This window comes from Oryzias melastigma, linkage group LG21, assembly GCF_002922805.2.
Source record: "Oryzias melastigma strain HK-1 linkage group LG21, ASM292280v2, whole genome shotgun sequence".
Classification (NCBI taxonomy): domain Eukaryota; kingdom Metazoa; phylum Chordata; class Actinopteri; order Beloniformes; family Adrianichthyidae; genus Oryzias; species Oryzias melastigma.
The window spans coordinates 23,644,933-23,660,004 of record NC_050532.1 but is presented as its reverse complement, the minus strand read 5'-3'; the positions used below and the strand labels follow the sequence as shown (position 1 = coordinate 23,660,004).

The window sequence follows — 15,072 nt, the reverse complement described above, 5'->3', positions numbered from 1 at the left end:
AAACCTCTTTTATTTATTGTGTAAAATATATATTTTTAATTTTGTGTTTTTGTTTCATGTGCTTTATCATAATTATTTGAGTAGAAGGACATTTTCTGAATTCATTTTTAATATTTTTATGTTATTTTATACTGTCTTGTCTCTCTTTGTTTTTTTAAAGAATAGACATTCTAATAGTTTGAGGTTTTTATCAGTAGTTTGTACTTAAATGTATATTTACTAGTAGTAATTTTGAAATATTTATCTTTATGTGTTTTATTGTCAAGTCATAAATACATCATTTCACACTGTAGAATGAAGCAACTTTTCACTTTCTTTTGTCATCTACGTGTAAACTATGTACATTTCTTTCTTTTAATTAAGATTTTTAACAAAGTATTTTTTGTTTACATGTTGTCTGTTAAAAACTAATAAACATTATTTGATTGAAAAGGTGCTATTAAATCAATTATTAATATAGTGTCTCACATTCATTTTATTTATTATTTTTTTTTTTTTTGCTTTTTAAAAAAATAAAAGTTTACATTTGTTTTTGATATATTTTTTGAAAAAAATTGTTTTATTACTATTATATTATTATATTGTATTTTTTTTTAATGGAGAGCAAGTGTTAATGATTTTTTTGTTATGTTCATATCGTTAATGTTTAGATTCGATAGATTCATATTTTTATTTAGTAAATATTGTAGGTTGAATGTGACTGATAAGCGTTTAGGTCCTTCCACCAGCAGGTGTCGCTGTGAAACTGGGTGTGAACTTGAGTTGGTGGTCACGTGATTGTATGAACCGTAATGTTTTTTGAACAAGCTGATGTTTTCAGCGCGCGCGGCGTTTTCTTATCTTTATTCTGGACATTTAAAACATGTCTTCTTTCCTTTTGGCGACTCTCGTGATAGATAGACTCGCAGGCTCTTCCAGGCCCTAACTGCTGTTGTTTTTACGAAACTTACTCTAACTTTGTGGACGGAACAATGATTTAACCAGGGCTCGTGCAGCGAATACTTCGTTTACGGTGGGTTGACAAAAATGACGCTTCGGTAGCGGATCGTATTCTTTTTTTGGTGTCCGTTTCTGTGCCTGAGTGATTCTTTTGGAGCAGTTTGACATTCGGATTAATTGTCGAGGACAAGCTCCTTAAATCTGACGTCGGAACACCTGGTCAGGTGGGTTTTAGTAGCTCTGTCTGAGTTCATGCACGAGGGAAAGTTACCATGGCAACACACTATAAAAATAGTTTGTTTCTCCCTGTTTCCTGACACAATACAGACAGTTTGAAGCTGTGGATTTTGCTAAATCCCTACCTTGCACTTTTCAAGTTTACAACTAATCCAATTATAAATAATTGATTATCCTAATGGTATCAGTGACTCCTCCCCTTTGTATGATGTCATTATTGGAGTCACATAAATCATATTCCACCTTCAGGACCTGCATAATATAGTCAAAGCAAGAGGAAAGTGACGCTCTAACAAAAAGTTTTTCCTCTTCTTTTTTATTGAACGTTTGGGGTAAAATACAATTCAACACAGGAAAACAAAAAAATATATTTTAAGACAAAACATCAATTACTTTGCAAGATGGAATTAGAAAAAAAAGCGTTTTTTATGAGTAAGCCCTAAACATTTACATCTAAAGTTTTTTTGAAAATATGAGAATATATATATATATATTTTTCTTTCTAGTTCAAGTGATCCGTTTTTTTTTTGGTTAATACATGTACTTTTGTGTATTTTAAAATCAACCATAAATAATAAAAAATACATACTGAAAAGACATCAGGATCTTTTTAGTTAAATATCTGAAAACGTAAAATTAAATTTTTATAATCAAGTTAAAATTCAGCAAATAGAGTTTGTGATTAATTTATTGGTGAATTCACAAGACCAAAAATAAAAAGATATACGCTTCAGTAGGATTCTTGCTGTCCAGACAAAGATGTGTTTTTACCGTTGTCCACTTGATGACCAAATTAACTTCTAATTTTGTTTCCTGGTGTTCAATTTTTTTCTGAACCTGCCTAGCTTGTGTTTGAACAGCAGGATTGTTCCCTTTTCATACATGTTTGATATTTACAGAAGTTTTTTCCCCTAAATATTTCACCTGTCTCAGCCACCATGGAGTCTGAGGTGCTGATTGGCTGGCAGCAGCAGAAGGAGGAGCTCGAGCGGGAGGTGTGCCATCTGCAGGAGGAGCTGGCAGAGAGCCGTGCGGAGCGGGAGGAGTTGGAGTCCAGGACCAGAGCTCTCCAGGACAGGGTGAGGATGAGAAACAGCAGGTTGAACTCACACGTTCGTCAGGAGATCTCAAAGCTTTTTTTTTTTTTTTACTTTTGCAGCTCCGTCAGACCATACATCCCTCTCTGGGCCTGTCACTTGAGGAGGAGGAGGAGCAGAGGAGGTGGAAGAAGAAGCTGAGGGAGGGCAGAGAGAGAGAGGCCAGGCAGGCGCTGCTGATACATCGGCTGCAGAATAAGGTAGAGGGGCTGTGATATTTGACGTCTTCGGCTCCAATCATTAAAGAGTTCTGACCCATTTGCCTGAGTGTCTTATAAAGAGGGTTGGTGGGTGTGTCTGCAGGTTCTGGAGTACAGAGATCAGTGCCAGCGTTTGGACCTGCAGCTGCAGGACGAACGGAGGAAGACACTCCACATGGAGGTCAGTTCGGTCGTTTGTGGTTCTGTCCTTCCGCTGAAACTCAGCTGACCCGCTTTGGTTTATTGAACGGCAGAGGGTCAGAGATGAGCATAGCGACTCCCTGGAGAGCGCCCTCATCAGGCTGGAGGAGGAGCAGCACAGGTCTGTGAGCTGTAGATCCAAATGATGAGCATCGTCATCACCATCGCTGACTCTAATTTTCCCGCAGGCTGATAAGTCTGGCTGACACCAACTCTCTTCTGCGGGAGCAGCTCAGCCAATCAGAGCAGTCCAACCAGGCGCTCAAGGAAGAGCTCCACAAACTGACAGCTGATTGGATCAGATCCACAGAGAAGGCGGAGCAAAGAGAAACCGATTGGCAGAGAGAGAAAAAGGTCTGTTTTATTACAGCAGAACCTCTTCACGTCGACCCGTTCTGAGGTTTTTCTTGGGTTTAGGGTCAGCTGGGTCACGCGGGTCAGCAGCAGAACCACTTGCTGTCAGTTTGGAGATCCGTGGTGGCTCTGAAGAGACACTGTCACAGTGTAAAAACAGCTGCCGACAGGTCGGTTCTGTCACAATTAACCAGGTGGAGGCTCCGCCCCCTGGAGGCTGTGAAGGTTAAATGTTGACGGTTTTTGTCTGCAGAGACCTGTGGGAGCTCCGGGCCGAGTTTTCCCGCCTCTCCTCAACGCTGCTCTCCAACTGTGACTCCGTCTACTCCACCATGAGCCTCGCTACTCTTCACAAATCTTCAGCTTTGCTTCCTCCACCACCATCCAGTCCTCCTCCCTTGTCCTCAACCATGATCCTCCCTCCTCTTCCTCCTCCTCCAGACTCCTGCTCCACTCAGGGATCCTTCTCCATAGGGGAGCTAGAGGTCAAAGAGGAAGAGAAACTTCATGAAAAGACAGAAGCTTTGCAGCAGAGGTGAGCGTTCATCCTGAAGATCGCTGAGGTCCTAACTTTGCTCCTCCTTCATCTCCTCTCCCTCCCTCTCTCTCTCTGTTAGGACAGTGGAGCTCGCTCGCTCACTTCAGGATGAGAGAGAGGAGAAGGAGAGAGTGATGGAGAGACATCAAGAAACTACGAGGAGGCTGCAGTCGGTCAGTCAGGCGGTGATCAGACTGGTAAGTGTGACTGGTCTTAAAAACCCCGCCCCTCATTGATATTCAATCTCAGAAAACTTTAATTATAAATGAGCTTCCATACAAAGCAAACACCTTCACAGAAAAAATGAGCTTTGGATGTAGATATGAACACAAAGTAGAAAGTAGTACAAAGAAAATGTACTTTTAATAAAAAAAATGCCACGGGAACACATTCAAAACACCAAAAACACAATTTTGTCTTTAAAATTTAGTCCAGAAAGGGCATCAGTATCTCCTCTTTTCATTTATGCCGTGATTGTTTTCAGTCCAGAGTCGTCAGCAGCAGAAGTCGTCCAGCGAGCTCCTCCCCAGACGATGTTCTCCGCGCTGACCTGTCCTCCATGCTGTCTGTCCTCTCCCAGGCTGAAAGCGTCCTGCTGAGGAGGAGCGAGGAGCTGCAGGTTTGAAACGCTGAGCTCCTCTGCAGCTCTGCTCCGCACAGAGCTTTAACCGTCTGTTTGTGCTCACGTCAGGGGGCGGAGCTAAACCTGCGGCGGCTCAGTGAGTCGAGGAGCGGCCTGCAGCTGCAGCTGAAGCAGCTTCAGGACGTCCACCAGCAGCTTCTCGTTCGCTCACAACACACACAGCAGGAGCTGACGCACACACACAGCGTCCTCTGCAGGTGAACAAACACACAGCAGGCTGCAGCTCCTCCACTACCACAGTCACTGCTACATGTTTGTGTGTCTGAGACAGCGAGAAGGAGGTGTCGAGCTCCCTACGCCTGCAGCTGGAGGAGGTGCAAAGAAGAGAGGAAGAGGTGAAGAGGGAGAACCTCAGACTGAGGAGAGAAAGAGACAGAGAGGAGGAGAAGAACCTGCAGCTGGAGACGGACTCACACCGGCGGTACTTTGCAGCACCACCTGTCTGATTCCTCCTGTGTGTGCTCTCCTCAGCATGCCCTCCTTGTTTCAGGGTGGAGGCGGAGCTCCTGGAGAGTGTCCAGGTGACGGAGAGAGAACATCTGCACCAGATGGAGCTCCTCAGTCTGAAGGTAGAACTTCATTTTTTTTTAATGTGTCACCCCCCCTGACTAAATTATAGTTTTATTTACTGAGGAAAAAAGCGGAACTTTCCTTCTCTCACATACCTTTTTATCAAATAACAACTGATAAAAAATGTTGTTTGTCAGAAGTCATTACAGCTCTTTAATGGTTGAAAAAAAGACTTTATTTAAAGACCGACTCCAATGAAAGTTGTGTTTTTTACGTGTTTTTGTAGCATTTTTCTCATGATGGACATTAATGAAACAATTCAAGATCAAAACTGTATTTTTGAGAATTTTTTTTTATTCAAATGATCATGCTACGCTAATGTTAGCATTGGCTTGTAAGGGGCTTCAAGCTAGTGAGAACAAGGGAATGATGGGATATCGTTGTCGGGCTTCTTTTGTGCCAACAGTCCCACCCACATCCAAAAGGTAAAATTTTTATGAATTCCAGCAAATATGTCTTAAAAAATGACACAGGTGTTTTGATTTGGGCTAAAAACGGCATAATCAAAATTAAAAGACCATTGGGAACGATTTTACAACAGATAAAAATAGAGTTGGAGTGGAACTTTAACAGCTAAATGTTCCATCCATCCAATTTAACGATCCTGTTTGTTCCTGATCAGGGTCATGGGGTTTCTGGAGCTGTATTTTAGAACTGGACTGAGTGACCCCTTTCCCCTTTGGTTCCAAACAGGAAGTGGCTCAGAGAAGCCAACATTCCATAGACTTCTATAGAGAAATGAACAGCTATTACTCAGTCATTTCATTTATCAGATTAACCATTCTTGCTCCTCTACTTTTTTAACGTGTTCTTGTTAATCTTATTTTTTTTTCATGACAGTTTTTCTTTTATTCAAGTTATAAACTATATTTTTTACATCTTGACTCTGAAGCAGCATTTAAAAGAAAAGAAAGAGGATGTGAGAAGAAGCTTTATTATCTTTTTTGACATTCCATCTGTTGTTTTGATTATTTATCATCAATTTTAAAATAAACAATTTTGCTTTGATGGACACTTCTAAAAAAATGCTTCAAAAATTGTTTGTTTCTGCAAATTGAGTATAGGAAAATCTCTTCTTATGTTGTCCTGCAGGGGGCGCTGGAGAGAGAACAGCTGGACAGGCAGAAAGCAGAGAAGGAGGCTGCAGACTCCAGGGACGCCCTGCAGGAGGTAAAAGATTTTCTCTCCTCAGAAATGGGTGACAGTTTTGACCCCTCCCTCCACATGTGACCTCTTTAGTGCCGTGGAAGCGTGCTCCGCCTCTCGTCCTTGGAAAGCCTGCTGAGGCGGGACCTGGAGGAGAGTCGAGACGCTCTGAAGAAGGTTTCTGCTCTTAACTCTGCTCTGGCGTCAGACAAGAGGGCGTTGAACCAGCAGCTGCTGCAGGTAAGCCCGGCTCTGAGGCGTCTGGGCCGCTCTCTGAAGCGCCATCTCATCTGTCCGTGTTTTTGAAGCTGGAAGGCAAACTGTCAGAGAGCCAGTCGCAGCTGCAGGCTGCGAGTTCAGAGCTTACCTGTCTGCAGAGAGACGTCAGAACGCTCAGGTGAGTCGAGCCATTCCACAAATTTACGGTGAACAATCCACGATCCATGACCCTCCTGTGACCACTGTGCAGAGGGCAGACGGACCAGGATGCCGACATCATCCGTCAGCTGAAAGAGCAGCAGGTGGAGGCTGTGAAGAACTCAGAGGGAAAGGAGAGGGAGCTGCTCCTACTGGAGGAGGACAGAACAAGTGGCGAACAACAGCTAGAGGAGGTAAAGAGGAGCAGTTGTGTGTTTACTTTTAACTCACTTGTCGTTATTAAAAAATGAGGGCTGAATGTTGACGCGTGCGATTAATAGAACATAATTAATTTGTTAGTATTTATTATTAACCTCAGGCCTCCTGCTGTGCAGCTGTTAGGTTAGCGTAATAAAACTGTCTAAAATAAACTTGGACGAACGTCAATATGACGTCTGTAATGCAGCAGCAGAGCACCTGCTATGGGGGCGGAGCCAAACGGAGCTGTCTGCTATTAGAAATCCAACAAGGAAACGGATCATTATTCTATTTTGGGATGGGGAATGACATGAATTTCCCACAATAACAAGCACTGGTGTTGTCTATAAATTGCGGAAATTCCGGAGTTCACCAGGAAAGTCCTTCCCACCGACGTCCAGGGAGGCAAGCAGTTCAGCATGGAGAGACACGCCCCCACCAGAGAGCAGATTCCAGTCGAGCCAACCTGAAATCTCGCTGGATCAAACTTCTCCCCCAAAAAGAACGTTTTACTAGTTTTGACAAAAACAATAAGGAAGATTTATTAGAACAAAAAGAACAGAATTTCAGGAAATATGTAACATAGACAGCAGTGAGAAATTCTTATTTTTTGGGGGCTGCCTGGTGTGGCTTTAGCCTGATTTTATTTAGCATTTTCATTTAAAAACATGTTGATTAGTTTGTTGAAATGTTTTATTCTTGTAGTTTTTATAATATTACAAATACAATTTTCATTCTATGTTGTAAAAACTGTTTGTTAAACATTTTTGGGGTTTCCACAGCAAAATGAATCCCATTTTTCCAGATGGAATTTTCTGTTTTTGGATAATTTTATGTCTGGAGTGAGAACACAACATGGAGAAGTGACAAAATAAAGGTATTGTCACATACACTGTAGGTGAGGTTGTGCTGATTAAAATGATACCAAATGAGCAAGCAGGTAGTCTTTCAAATTAAATACAGAAAATTCAAAAGTAGACAAAAACAGCGTTTTAGGGCTTTAAAGGGTTAAAAATTAACATTCTAAAAGTATAATTTTGTGTGTGATTTCAAATTGTGATTATTTGCAGATAAAAAGTGGCCGGCAAACACTGTAACTTAAAAAAAAAGTCAATGACGATTAATTGCGATTATTTTTTTCCAGATTTGCATTTAATTAGTTAATCTTTTAAATCAATTTTCCAGCCCTATAAAAATTAATGTGAAACAGGAGAAGTTTTGGCTGTACAAACATTTGTTTTTAGGGTGAAGTTGGACTTTTTAATGTAACAGTCAATGAAATTGTGTTGGTATTTTCTGTTGTCCTTTATGACAGCTGTGAAAAGATCCGAGTTTTCATAGAACTTTGATGTGATTTTGCTTTTAGCTTCGCTCTCAGCATGTCTCGCTGTGCCAGGAGCTAAAAGAGTTGCAGGAGGAGCTGCAGCAGGCGAACCAAGAGGTCACGATGAGAAACGAGCAGCAGGAGGAGCAGCAGAGAGAGAGCAGGAGGCTGCAGGAGGAGCTCCAGAGTGAGCGTAGACACCAGGCGCAGCTGGAGGAGGAGCTACATGAGCTCAGGTGCTGATTTTGACCTGTTGAAGCCCACGGTCTTCCGGCTCTGCTCACACATGCTGGTTTCGTTGCAGGTCTCTGTCGGTGTCGCAGCAGCTGCAGCTCAGCCAGCAGCAGCAGCTGCTCTCTCAGGCTGAGGTGGACCGCTGTCAGCTGAGCACGCGCCTCCATGCGCTGCAGGAGGCCAAGCTCACCTTACAGGGTCTGTCCGTGTCTCCTGAGCTTCTCCTGAGCGCACAGATGTGAAATAATGTCGGTGACGGCTGTGTTTGTGTCTGAAGGTGAGATCAAGTGTCTGAGAGGAGAACTCCAGAGAGAGACCGCCAGCAGAGAGAGAAGCGAGGACGAGAAGGAGGCGCTGCAGGAAGACGTGCAGAGACTGACGGAGGAGGTGCAGGAGCTGAGGAGGAGGGCAGAGGAAGAAGAGGAGAAGAAGATGTGCCACAAAGAACGAGAGACACTGAGGGAGGAGTTAAGAGTAAGAGACGGGGAGCTGGACGCCCTGAAGAGACGCACTGAGAGGATAGAGGAGGAGCTGGAAGAAAGGAGACAACAGGTGGAGAGACTGAAGGAGGAGGTGACACAACGAGGTACCCAAGTCAGCCTCCTTAACGAGAGAATAGTGAATTTAGAAGAAGAAAAGGAGATACTGCAGGATGAGGCAAGGAGTACTGAGGTCAGACTGCAGGAGGAGGAGGAGAAACGGAGGGAGGAGGAGGTGCAGAGAGACGGGGAGACTGAAGCTCTCTGTGACAGAATAGAGAAATTAGAAAGAGAGAAGGATGAAATAGAAAAGGAGGTACAGCAGCTGAAGAGTAAAGCGCAGGAGCAAGAGGAGAGATGGAGGTCAAACGATAAGGAGCAACAGAACGAGATAAACAGACTGAGAGGAGAAAACTCCTCCCTCCAGGAGCACAGAAAGTCAGAGAAGCGACAAATAGAGAAACTGCAACATGAAAAAATGGAGGTTCTGGAGAGGCTACAAGAGAGAGTTGGAGAGGTGGAACTGATGAAGGTAAAACTAAATGTGGCTCAGGAGGAGAGGGAGGAGATGGTGGAGGAGGTGCAGAAAAGGGAGCGCAGCCTGGAGAAACAGATGTGTGCAGTGCGAGAAAGGGAGGAGGAAATGGAGAGATTGAAGGAGCGGCTGAAGTTGGCGAAGGAGCGGGAGGAGGAAACGGAGAGGGAGCTCCAGGAAACTGTTGACAAACTGAAGAAAAAGGAGGCGAGGGAGGAACAGCTGGAGGTGCTGCTCAAAGAGAACAGGGAGCTTTTGGAGCAGGAGGAAAGAGAGCGAGAAGTAAGAGAAGACAGGATCTCCTCCTTGATCAAAGAATTGCAGGAGGCGCATGCTGTGAGTCAGATAGCAAAGAGGAGAAGCACCGAAAAGCAGGAGGCCCATGACAGACTGCAGGAGGAGGTGGAGGACTGGCAGGAGCAGGCAGAGCAAAGTCTGAAGCAGGTGGCAAAGCTCAAAGAAGCCCTGAAGGGGAGAAATGAGGAGGTGAGCCAGCTGAAGGTAATGCTTAAAGAAAAAGAAGAGGAGTGGAAAGAGCAGGAGGCGCAGAGCAAAATGGACAAGGAAAGGAGGAGAAAGCTGGAGAACAAGCTGGTGGAGGTGGAGGAGGACATCACCAGGTTAGAGAAGAAAGTGAGACTGATACAGGCGGAGAGGGATAAAGATAGGGAGGAGGTGAAGAAGTTGAAGGACAACCTGGGAAAAAGTGAAAACAAAGAGAGGGAGCAAGGAGAAAGAATGAGGAGAATGGAAGAGGAGAAGATGATGTTGAGTAGCAATTTGAGAGAGATAGAGGAGGAGCTAAAAGCAGAAAAAGAGCAAACGCGGAGAGTAAGGAAAGAGAGGAGCAGTCTGGAGGACAAACTAAAAGAAAAAGAGAGAGAAATAGATGAGTGTAGGGATTTGGTGAGAAGTAAGGAGGAGAAATTTCAGGAGGCGAAAGAGATGGATCGGAAAATGTTGGAGAATGAAAAGAATCGGCATCTGCTGTTGGAGGAGAAGGGGGAGACCAGGGTTAAAGAGCTTGAGGAGGAGAAGGAGGACCTTTTACTGAAGTTAATGAAAAAGGAAAAAGAAGTGACAGAACTCCAAGAGGAGGTGCAGAGCACGAGGGAGGAATTGGATAAAAAGAAAGAGGAGGTATATAATGTAAAAAGGGAATGTGAGGAGGCGCAGGAAAGTCTAAAATCATTGAAGAGGAAAATGATTTCGCTCCAAGAGGAGGTGAATCAGAAGCAAAAAGAGAATGAGGAGGCCCAGGAGAAGCTAAAATCACTGAAGAGGGAAGTGATGTTTCTCCAAGAGGAGGTGAAACAAAAGCAAAAGGCACACGAGGAGGCACAGGAGAAGCTAAAATCACTTACAAAGGAAGTGATGTTTCTCCAAGAGGAGGTGAAAGAAAAGCAAGAAGCACACGAGGAGGCGCAGGAGAAGATGACAGTGCTAAAGGAGGAGGTGCATCAGAAACATTTAACAGAAGAGAACGAGTGGAGAGCAAAGGATATGATGAACAGAAATGAAGCTCAGGAGCTACAGAGGAAAATAGATGAGGCACAGGAGGAGCTGGAGAGGAGCAACAAGGAGATCTACACACTTAAAGAGGAGCTAGAAAAGGAACAAAGAGAGAAAAAGGACATTCATGATGAGCTGATAAAGAGGAGTGAAGAGGTTGCATCGCTAAGAGAGAAAATAAAAGAGGAGCTCAGCAGGACCAAAGAGGAGGAGGAGGAGGAGACAGAAAAACCGACAAGAGAGACGATTGAGTTGGCCACTCTAAAGGAGGAGCTGCACAAGGAACAGAGGGAGAAACTGGAGACTCTGGAGGAGCTGAAGAAGAGGAGAGAGGATGTCACTGTGCTTAAAGGAGAAGTGACGAAGGAGTGCATGCAGAAGGAGGAGGTGCAGGAGGAGCTAAGAAGTGTGCAGCGCAGCTTGGAGCAGAAGTCTCAGAGTCTGAGCTCCCTTCAGAGTCAGGTAAACCTGGAAACAGCTCAAATTACAACAAGATCAAAATCGGTTCTATTTTGACAAAACAATTTAAAATAATTTAATTCTATTTTTGATCACATTTTATCGTCTTCTGGATGTTTTTCTTCTTCATTGAGGAAGTTTTATTTAAAGGATGAAAAGAAGTGTAAACTGTCCTTCAGGTGACGGATCTGAGACTCAGCAAGGATCGAGTCGAGGAGGAGAAGCAGCAAATGAAAGGAGGCCTGCAGGTGGTGCTGAAGGAGATGAACTTGCTGAAGGTTCTCCTGCAGGTACCGTGTCTCCTGTATATATGGACCGTTACTCTGGTGGTGTTCAATCAAAGTCAGCAATTCACAGATCAAATCCCGATTCTTACTGTTCTATATAAGATGTTTGAATGGGTACTAGATGTTTGTCCTTTATACTTGAAAATGAAAATGATATGTATTTAATCCCCATCATTTATACCATTTATACCAGGGGTGCATTTTTTCTTTTCCATAAACAGATTATTTCAATTTATACACATCATTATTCTGTAATTTTAGAGCAATGATTACATTGTCTGATGTGTGTTTTAAATACTTTACTATTTTTATAAATATTGTGAATCAACGATCTTAGACGTTTGTTCTCAATTTTTCTGGAACAGATCTGAGTGTTCAGATACTCGTTAGTCTGATCTAATCTCCTACAGATTTTGTTTCTCATTATCTGCTACTTTTATCAATCAGGAAAGCCATGCAGAAGGAGAACTGCTGAGGAGCACCCTGGAGGAGAGGAAGAAGGAGGTGGGGAGAATTAGACAGGAGAACCTGCAGATGGAAGAGAGGCAGGAGGAGCTGGAGGAGCTGAGAGCCAGAGTCAAAGCCCTGGAGAAAAGGAGGACGGAGATGGCTGAGGAGCTGGATAAGGCTGATGAGAGGAGGAGGGAGGCTGAGGAGTGGTGGAGGAGCAAAATGAAGGAAGTAGAACAGGAGAAAGGGATGATGCAAAGCACTCTGGACGCAGAAATACAGACGCTGACGCAGAACCACGAGGAGCTGCTGAAGGAGTCGAGGTCCAAGCTTCAGGACAGTTTGAGGGAGCTTGAGGAGGCGAGGGTCGAGCTCAGCCGGAACAGAGCCGTGATGGAGGAGCAGAAAACTCGGATCACTCTCCTGATTGCAGACAGAGAGGAGTCGGGGGAGCAGAGGAGGAGGAGGGACAGCCAAGAAGAAAGAGGAGAGGTTCATGTCAACACAGAGGAGCTGTTTGCTCTCATAGAGGAGGTGCTCATGTCTGTCTGCTTTGTTTCAGGGGAAGCAGGAGGAGATCAGGAGGCAGCTCCAGCAGACGGAGGCTCAGGTGAGGCTTCAGGTTTGAGTTTGAACTCCAGAACTGTTTTTAAGATGACATCTGTCCTGTGAGCAGGTGGACAGTTTGACTCTGAGGGTCCAGGAGCTGCAGGAGGACAGAAATCGACTCCGATTGGCTCTGGAACAAACAGAGGCGGAGCTGATAAAACACCCCTCCCAGCAGGAACAGAGCCAGGGGGCGGGGCTTAGCCCAGAAGAGGTCTTTGATTTGTCATTTGTGAAAGGAAATGAATTGATTCTGAAGGAATCATGGGTGTAATGTGCGTTTGCAGACTGTAGGGGGCAGACTGGAGGTCCTGCAGCGGCTGGTGGCTGAGCTGGAGCTGGAACAGAAACGACTGCAGAAGAAGAACTCCAATCTAGAGAAGCAAAAAGACAGGCTGAAGAAAGACAGAGATGTTCTGAGAGACATCCTGAGACAGGTATTAATGCACACAAAGAAGCATTTTTTAAATGGAAAAAATGATTTTTTTTCACATTTTAATGTTTTTGTTAGAAAATGTTGTTGTGTTCTGGTTCTCCTCAGGTGGAGCTGGAGCGAGGGAGGCTCAGCCAGCAGCTGACAGACAGCACAGAGTCTCAGGTGGGACAGGTGTGTCAGAGTGACCTTCATTCAAATCGACAGTCACGTGGTTCTCCGTCATGCATGTGTGTTTATGTGCACTCAGGTGTGCGCACATGCTACAGAAGAAGATCGTCTGCGCAGTAAAGTGAAGGAGCTGGAAGACCAGGTGAGCATGTGCAGAAGATAAGTTCAGGTGTTGACTCAACTATACTGATGATGTCGATATGCCCCGCCTCCTCAGGTGAGTCAGCTTCGTCTGTCTTTGGCCGTGGACCAGCAGCAGAAGGCGGAGTTTATCCAGCAGTCATCCAGAAACAGCCAATGGCTGCTCTCCTTAAGACGGGACCTCAACGATTCGCTGTCTGCGGTCACTCGCCGTCCAATCCCGTCCGTCCTGGAGTCCGAGACGCAGCGGTTGGACCGCAGCCTGAGGGAGGAGGAGCTTAGACTTTCCTTTAGCCGATCGTGAACTAACAAAACCAGGAACTTGCAAACGATGATCGTATATATCAGGAAACAGGAAGTAGCTTCCTCCGCTCTTCAGAAAGACATCCTCCCTTTGGGACTTAAAAAGGATGAAGTTTAAGGATTTGGTCTGAATTTCTGAGTCTTTTTTGACTCACATTTGTCTCAAAGTTTGTCTCAAAGTTTCCTCAGGTGAAATCTCAGGATGACAGTTTACTCTTACCTCTTTTACTTTATTTATTTAAATATATTTTTGTTTTTTAGGACCCAGCAAGCTTTTTTTTTTTGTTCAGGTCCCATAAAAACAATCACCAAAGAATAAAGTTTTATAGAATCATTTTGTTGGTATTCTCTTCTAACTGGGGTTTTGTCTGTGAAATAGTAGGTTTTACTTTTTCATGGAGTGATTTTTGTGCCATTGTTCCAACCGCAACTCTCACAATTTAGGGCGTAAAGCTTTAAAAATGTTGTTTAAAAGGGATTTTGCACTTGAACCTCAAAATATATACAAACAAAACAATTTTAGTCTTGGAAAAAAGAGCATGTTACAAATGTGCCACAAAAGCCAGCCAATCACAGACATGGACATGAAGGCTGATGCTGATTGGTCAGAAATTCTTCCAGTTATGAACAAACCTGATCCAGTCTAGGAACTGGTTTCTCTCAAGTGAAAGTCTTCTGTTTGCACGGATTTTTAAGTTTCAAGCGCACATTATTTTTTTAAAAGAGAAAATAGTTAGTTTTAAACAGTGAGTGTTGTGTTTGGAATAATGGCACAAACATCCCTCCATACCTCTTGCTTTTCTTCTACATCTTCAGTGTTTCAGCTTCACACCAAAACACGTGTTCAGGTAAAGGAGGGCCACAAAACTTTTTCTTATGAGGGCCACAAAACTTTTCTTCTCTGATGTGGGGCTGGAGTCAGTTCTTGGGCTAATAAAAGAGGCGTTTATAGACAAAAGCATTTCTGGTTATCTAGAAAGTCTCATGTAAACAGTTATTAATGACCCTTTCTCAGATCGTCACAGAAAAAAGTCGGAAAATAAATAAATTAAAATAATTCTTTCAATGAAATAGTCTAATGAAAAAAAAACTAATTATTTTGTCTTCTGCTGCACTAGACCTGCATGGCCAGACTGAAAAAAAAAGAAAAAAGTCACGGGCTCTGATTGTTCAAGGGGTCGGGTCGAGTGGTGAAGTGGGCCGGATCCGGCCTGCAGGCTTTAGTTTGGGGACCCCTGAAGTAAAGAATGCTGCTTTGCACAGACCAGATCTTGTTTCTCTCACAGCCCACAGGTTCAGCTCTCCTCTGTACGAACTGTCCTGATCTTTGCTTCATTCTTCTGTCTGAGAACAAGCTGTGGTTTCAATGATTTAGAAATGACTACTGGTGTGTCTGGGAATAAATGAGTTAAAGAAACTCCTTTATCTGACATTTTTCATCCAGTCAGCATGAAACTGTCTTTAAATGAGGGAGTCCTTTAATGTTTTATTGATGATGTGGGACAGAAACATTTGTATTTTTTAACAGGATTATTATTATTTATTATTATTCTGGTAAAACTTGACTTATATTTTAATTTATAATGTGATGAAAATGC

General features: G+C 43.6%; 1 protein-coding gene across 5 annotated transcripts; it reads left to right on the top strand.

Annotated features, from left to right (window-relative positions):
• Positions 1-633: 633 nt before the first annotated feature.
• Positions 634-14,891, top strand: si:dkey-230p4.1 (trichohyalin). Of its 5 annotated transcripts, none has more exons than XM_036209551.1 (28): positions 634-1,163; positions 2,110-2,255; positions 2,336-2,473; positions 2,577-2,654; positions 2,728-2,795; positions 2,863-3,028; positions 3,092-3,198; positions 3,282-3,563; positions 3,646-3,763; positions 4,051-4,185; positions 4,258-4,406; positions 4,481-4,630; positions 4,700-4,778; positions 5,872-5,949; positions 6,019-6,165; positions 6,234-6,322; positions 6,395-6,536; positions 7,907-8,100; positions 8,169-8,296; positions 8,376-11,086; positions 11,263-11,373; positions 11,818-12,312; positions 12,383-12,430; positions 12,497-12,640; positions 12,714-12,863; positions 12,938-13,024; positions 13,110-13,172; positions 13,248-14,891. In XM_036209551.1, the coding sequence occupies exons 2-28, from the start codon at positions 2,115-2,117 to the stop codon at positions 13,473-13,475; spliced, it is 6,426 nt and encodes a 2,141-aa protein (XP_036065444.1). In that variant the 5' UTR covers positions 634-1,163; positions 2,110-2,114; the 3' UTR covers positions 13,476-14,891. The 5 variants fall into 5 exon arrangements, with proteins under 5 accessions (XP_036065444.1, XP_036065443.1, XP_036065442.1 ...); XM_036209550.1 differs by having other exon boundaries at positions 635-1,012; positions 12,938-13,033; XM_036209549.1 differs by having other exon boundaries at positions 635-1,163; positions 12,938-13,033.
• Positions 14,892-15,072: the final 181 nt, after the last annotated feature.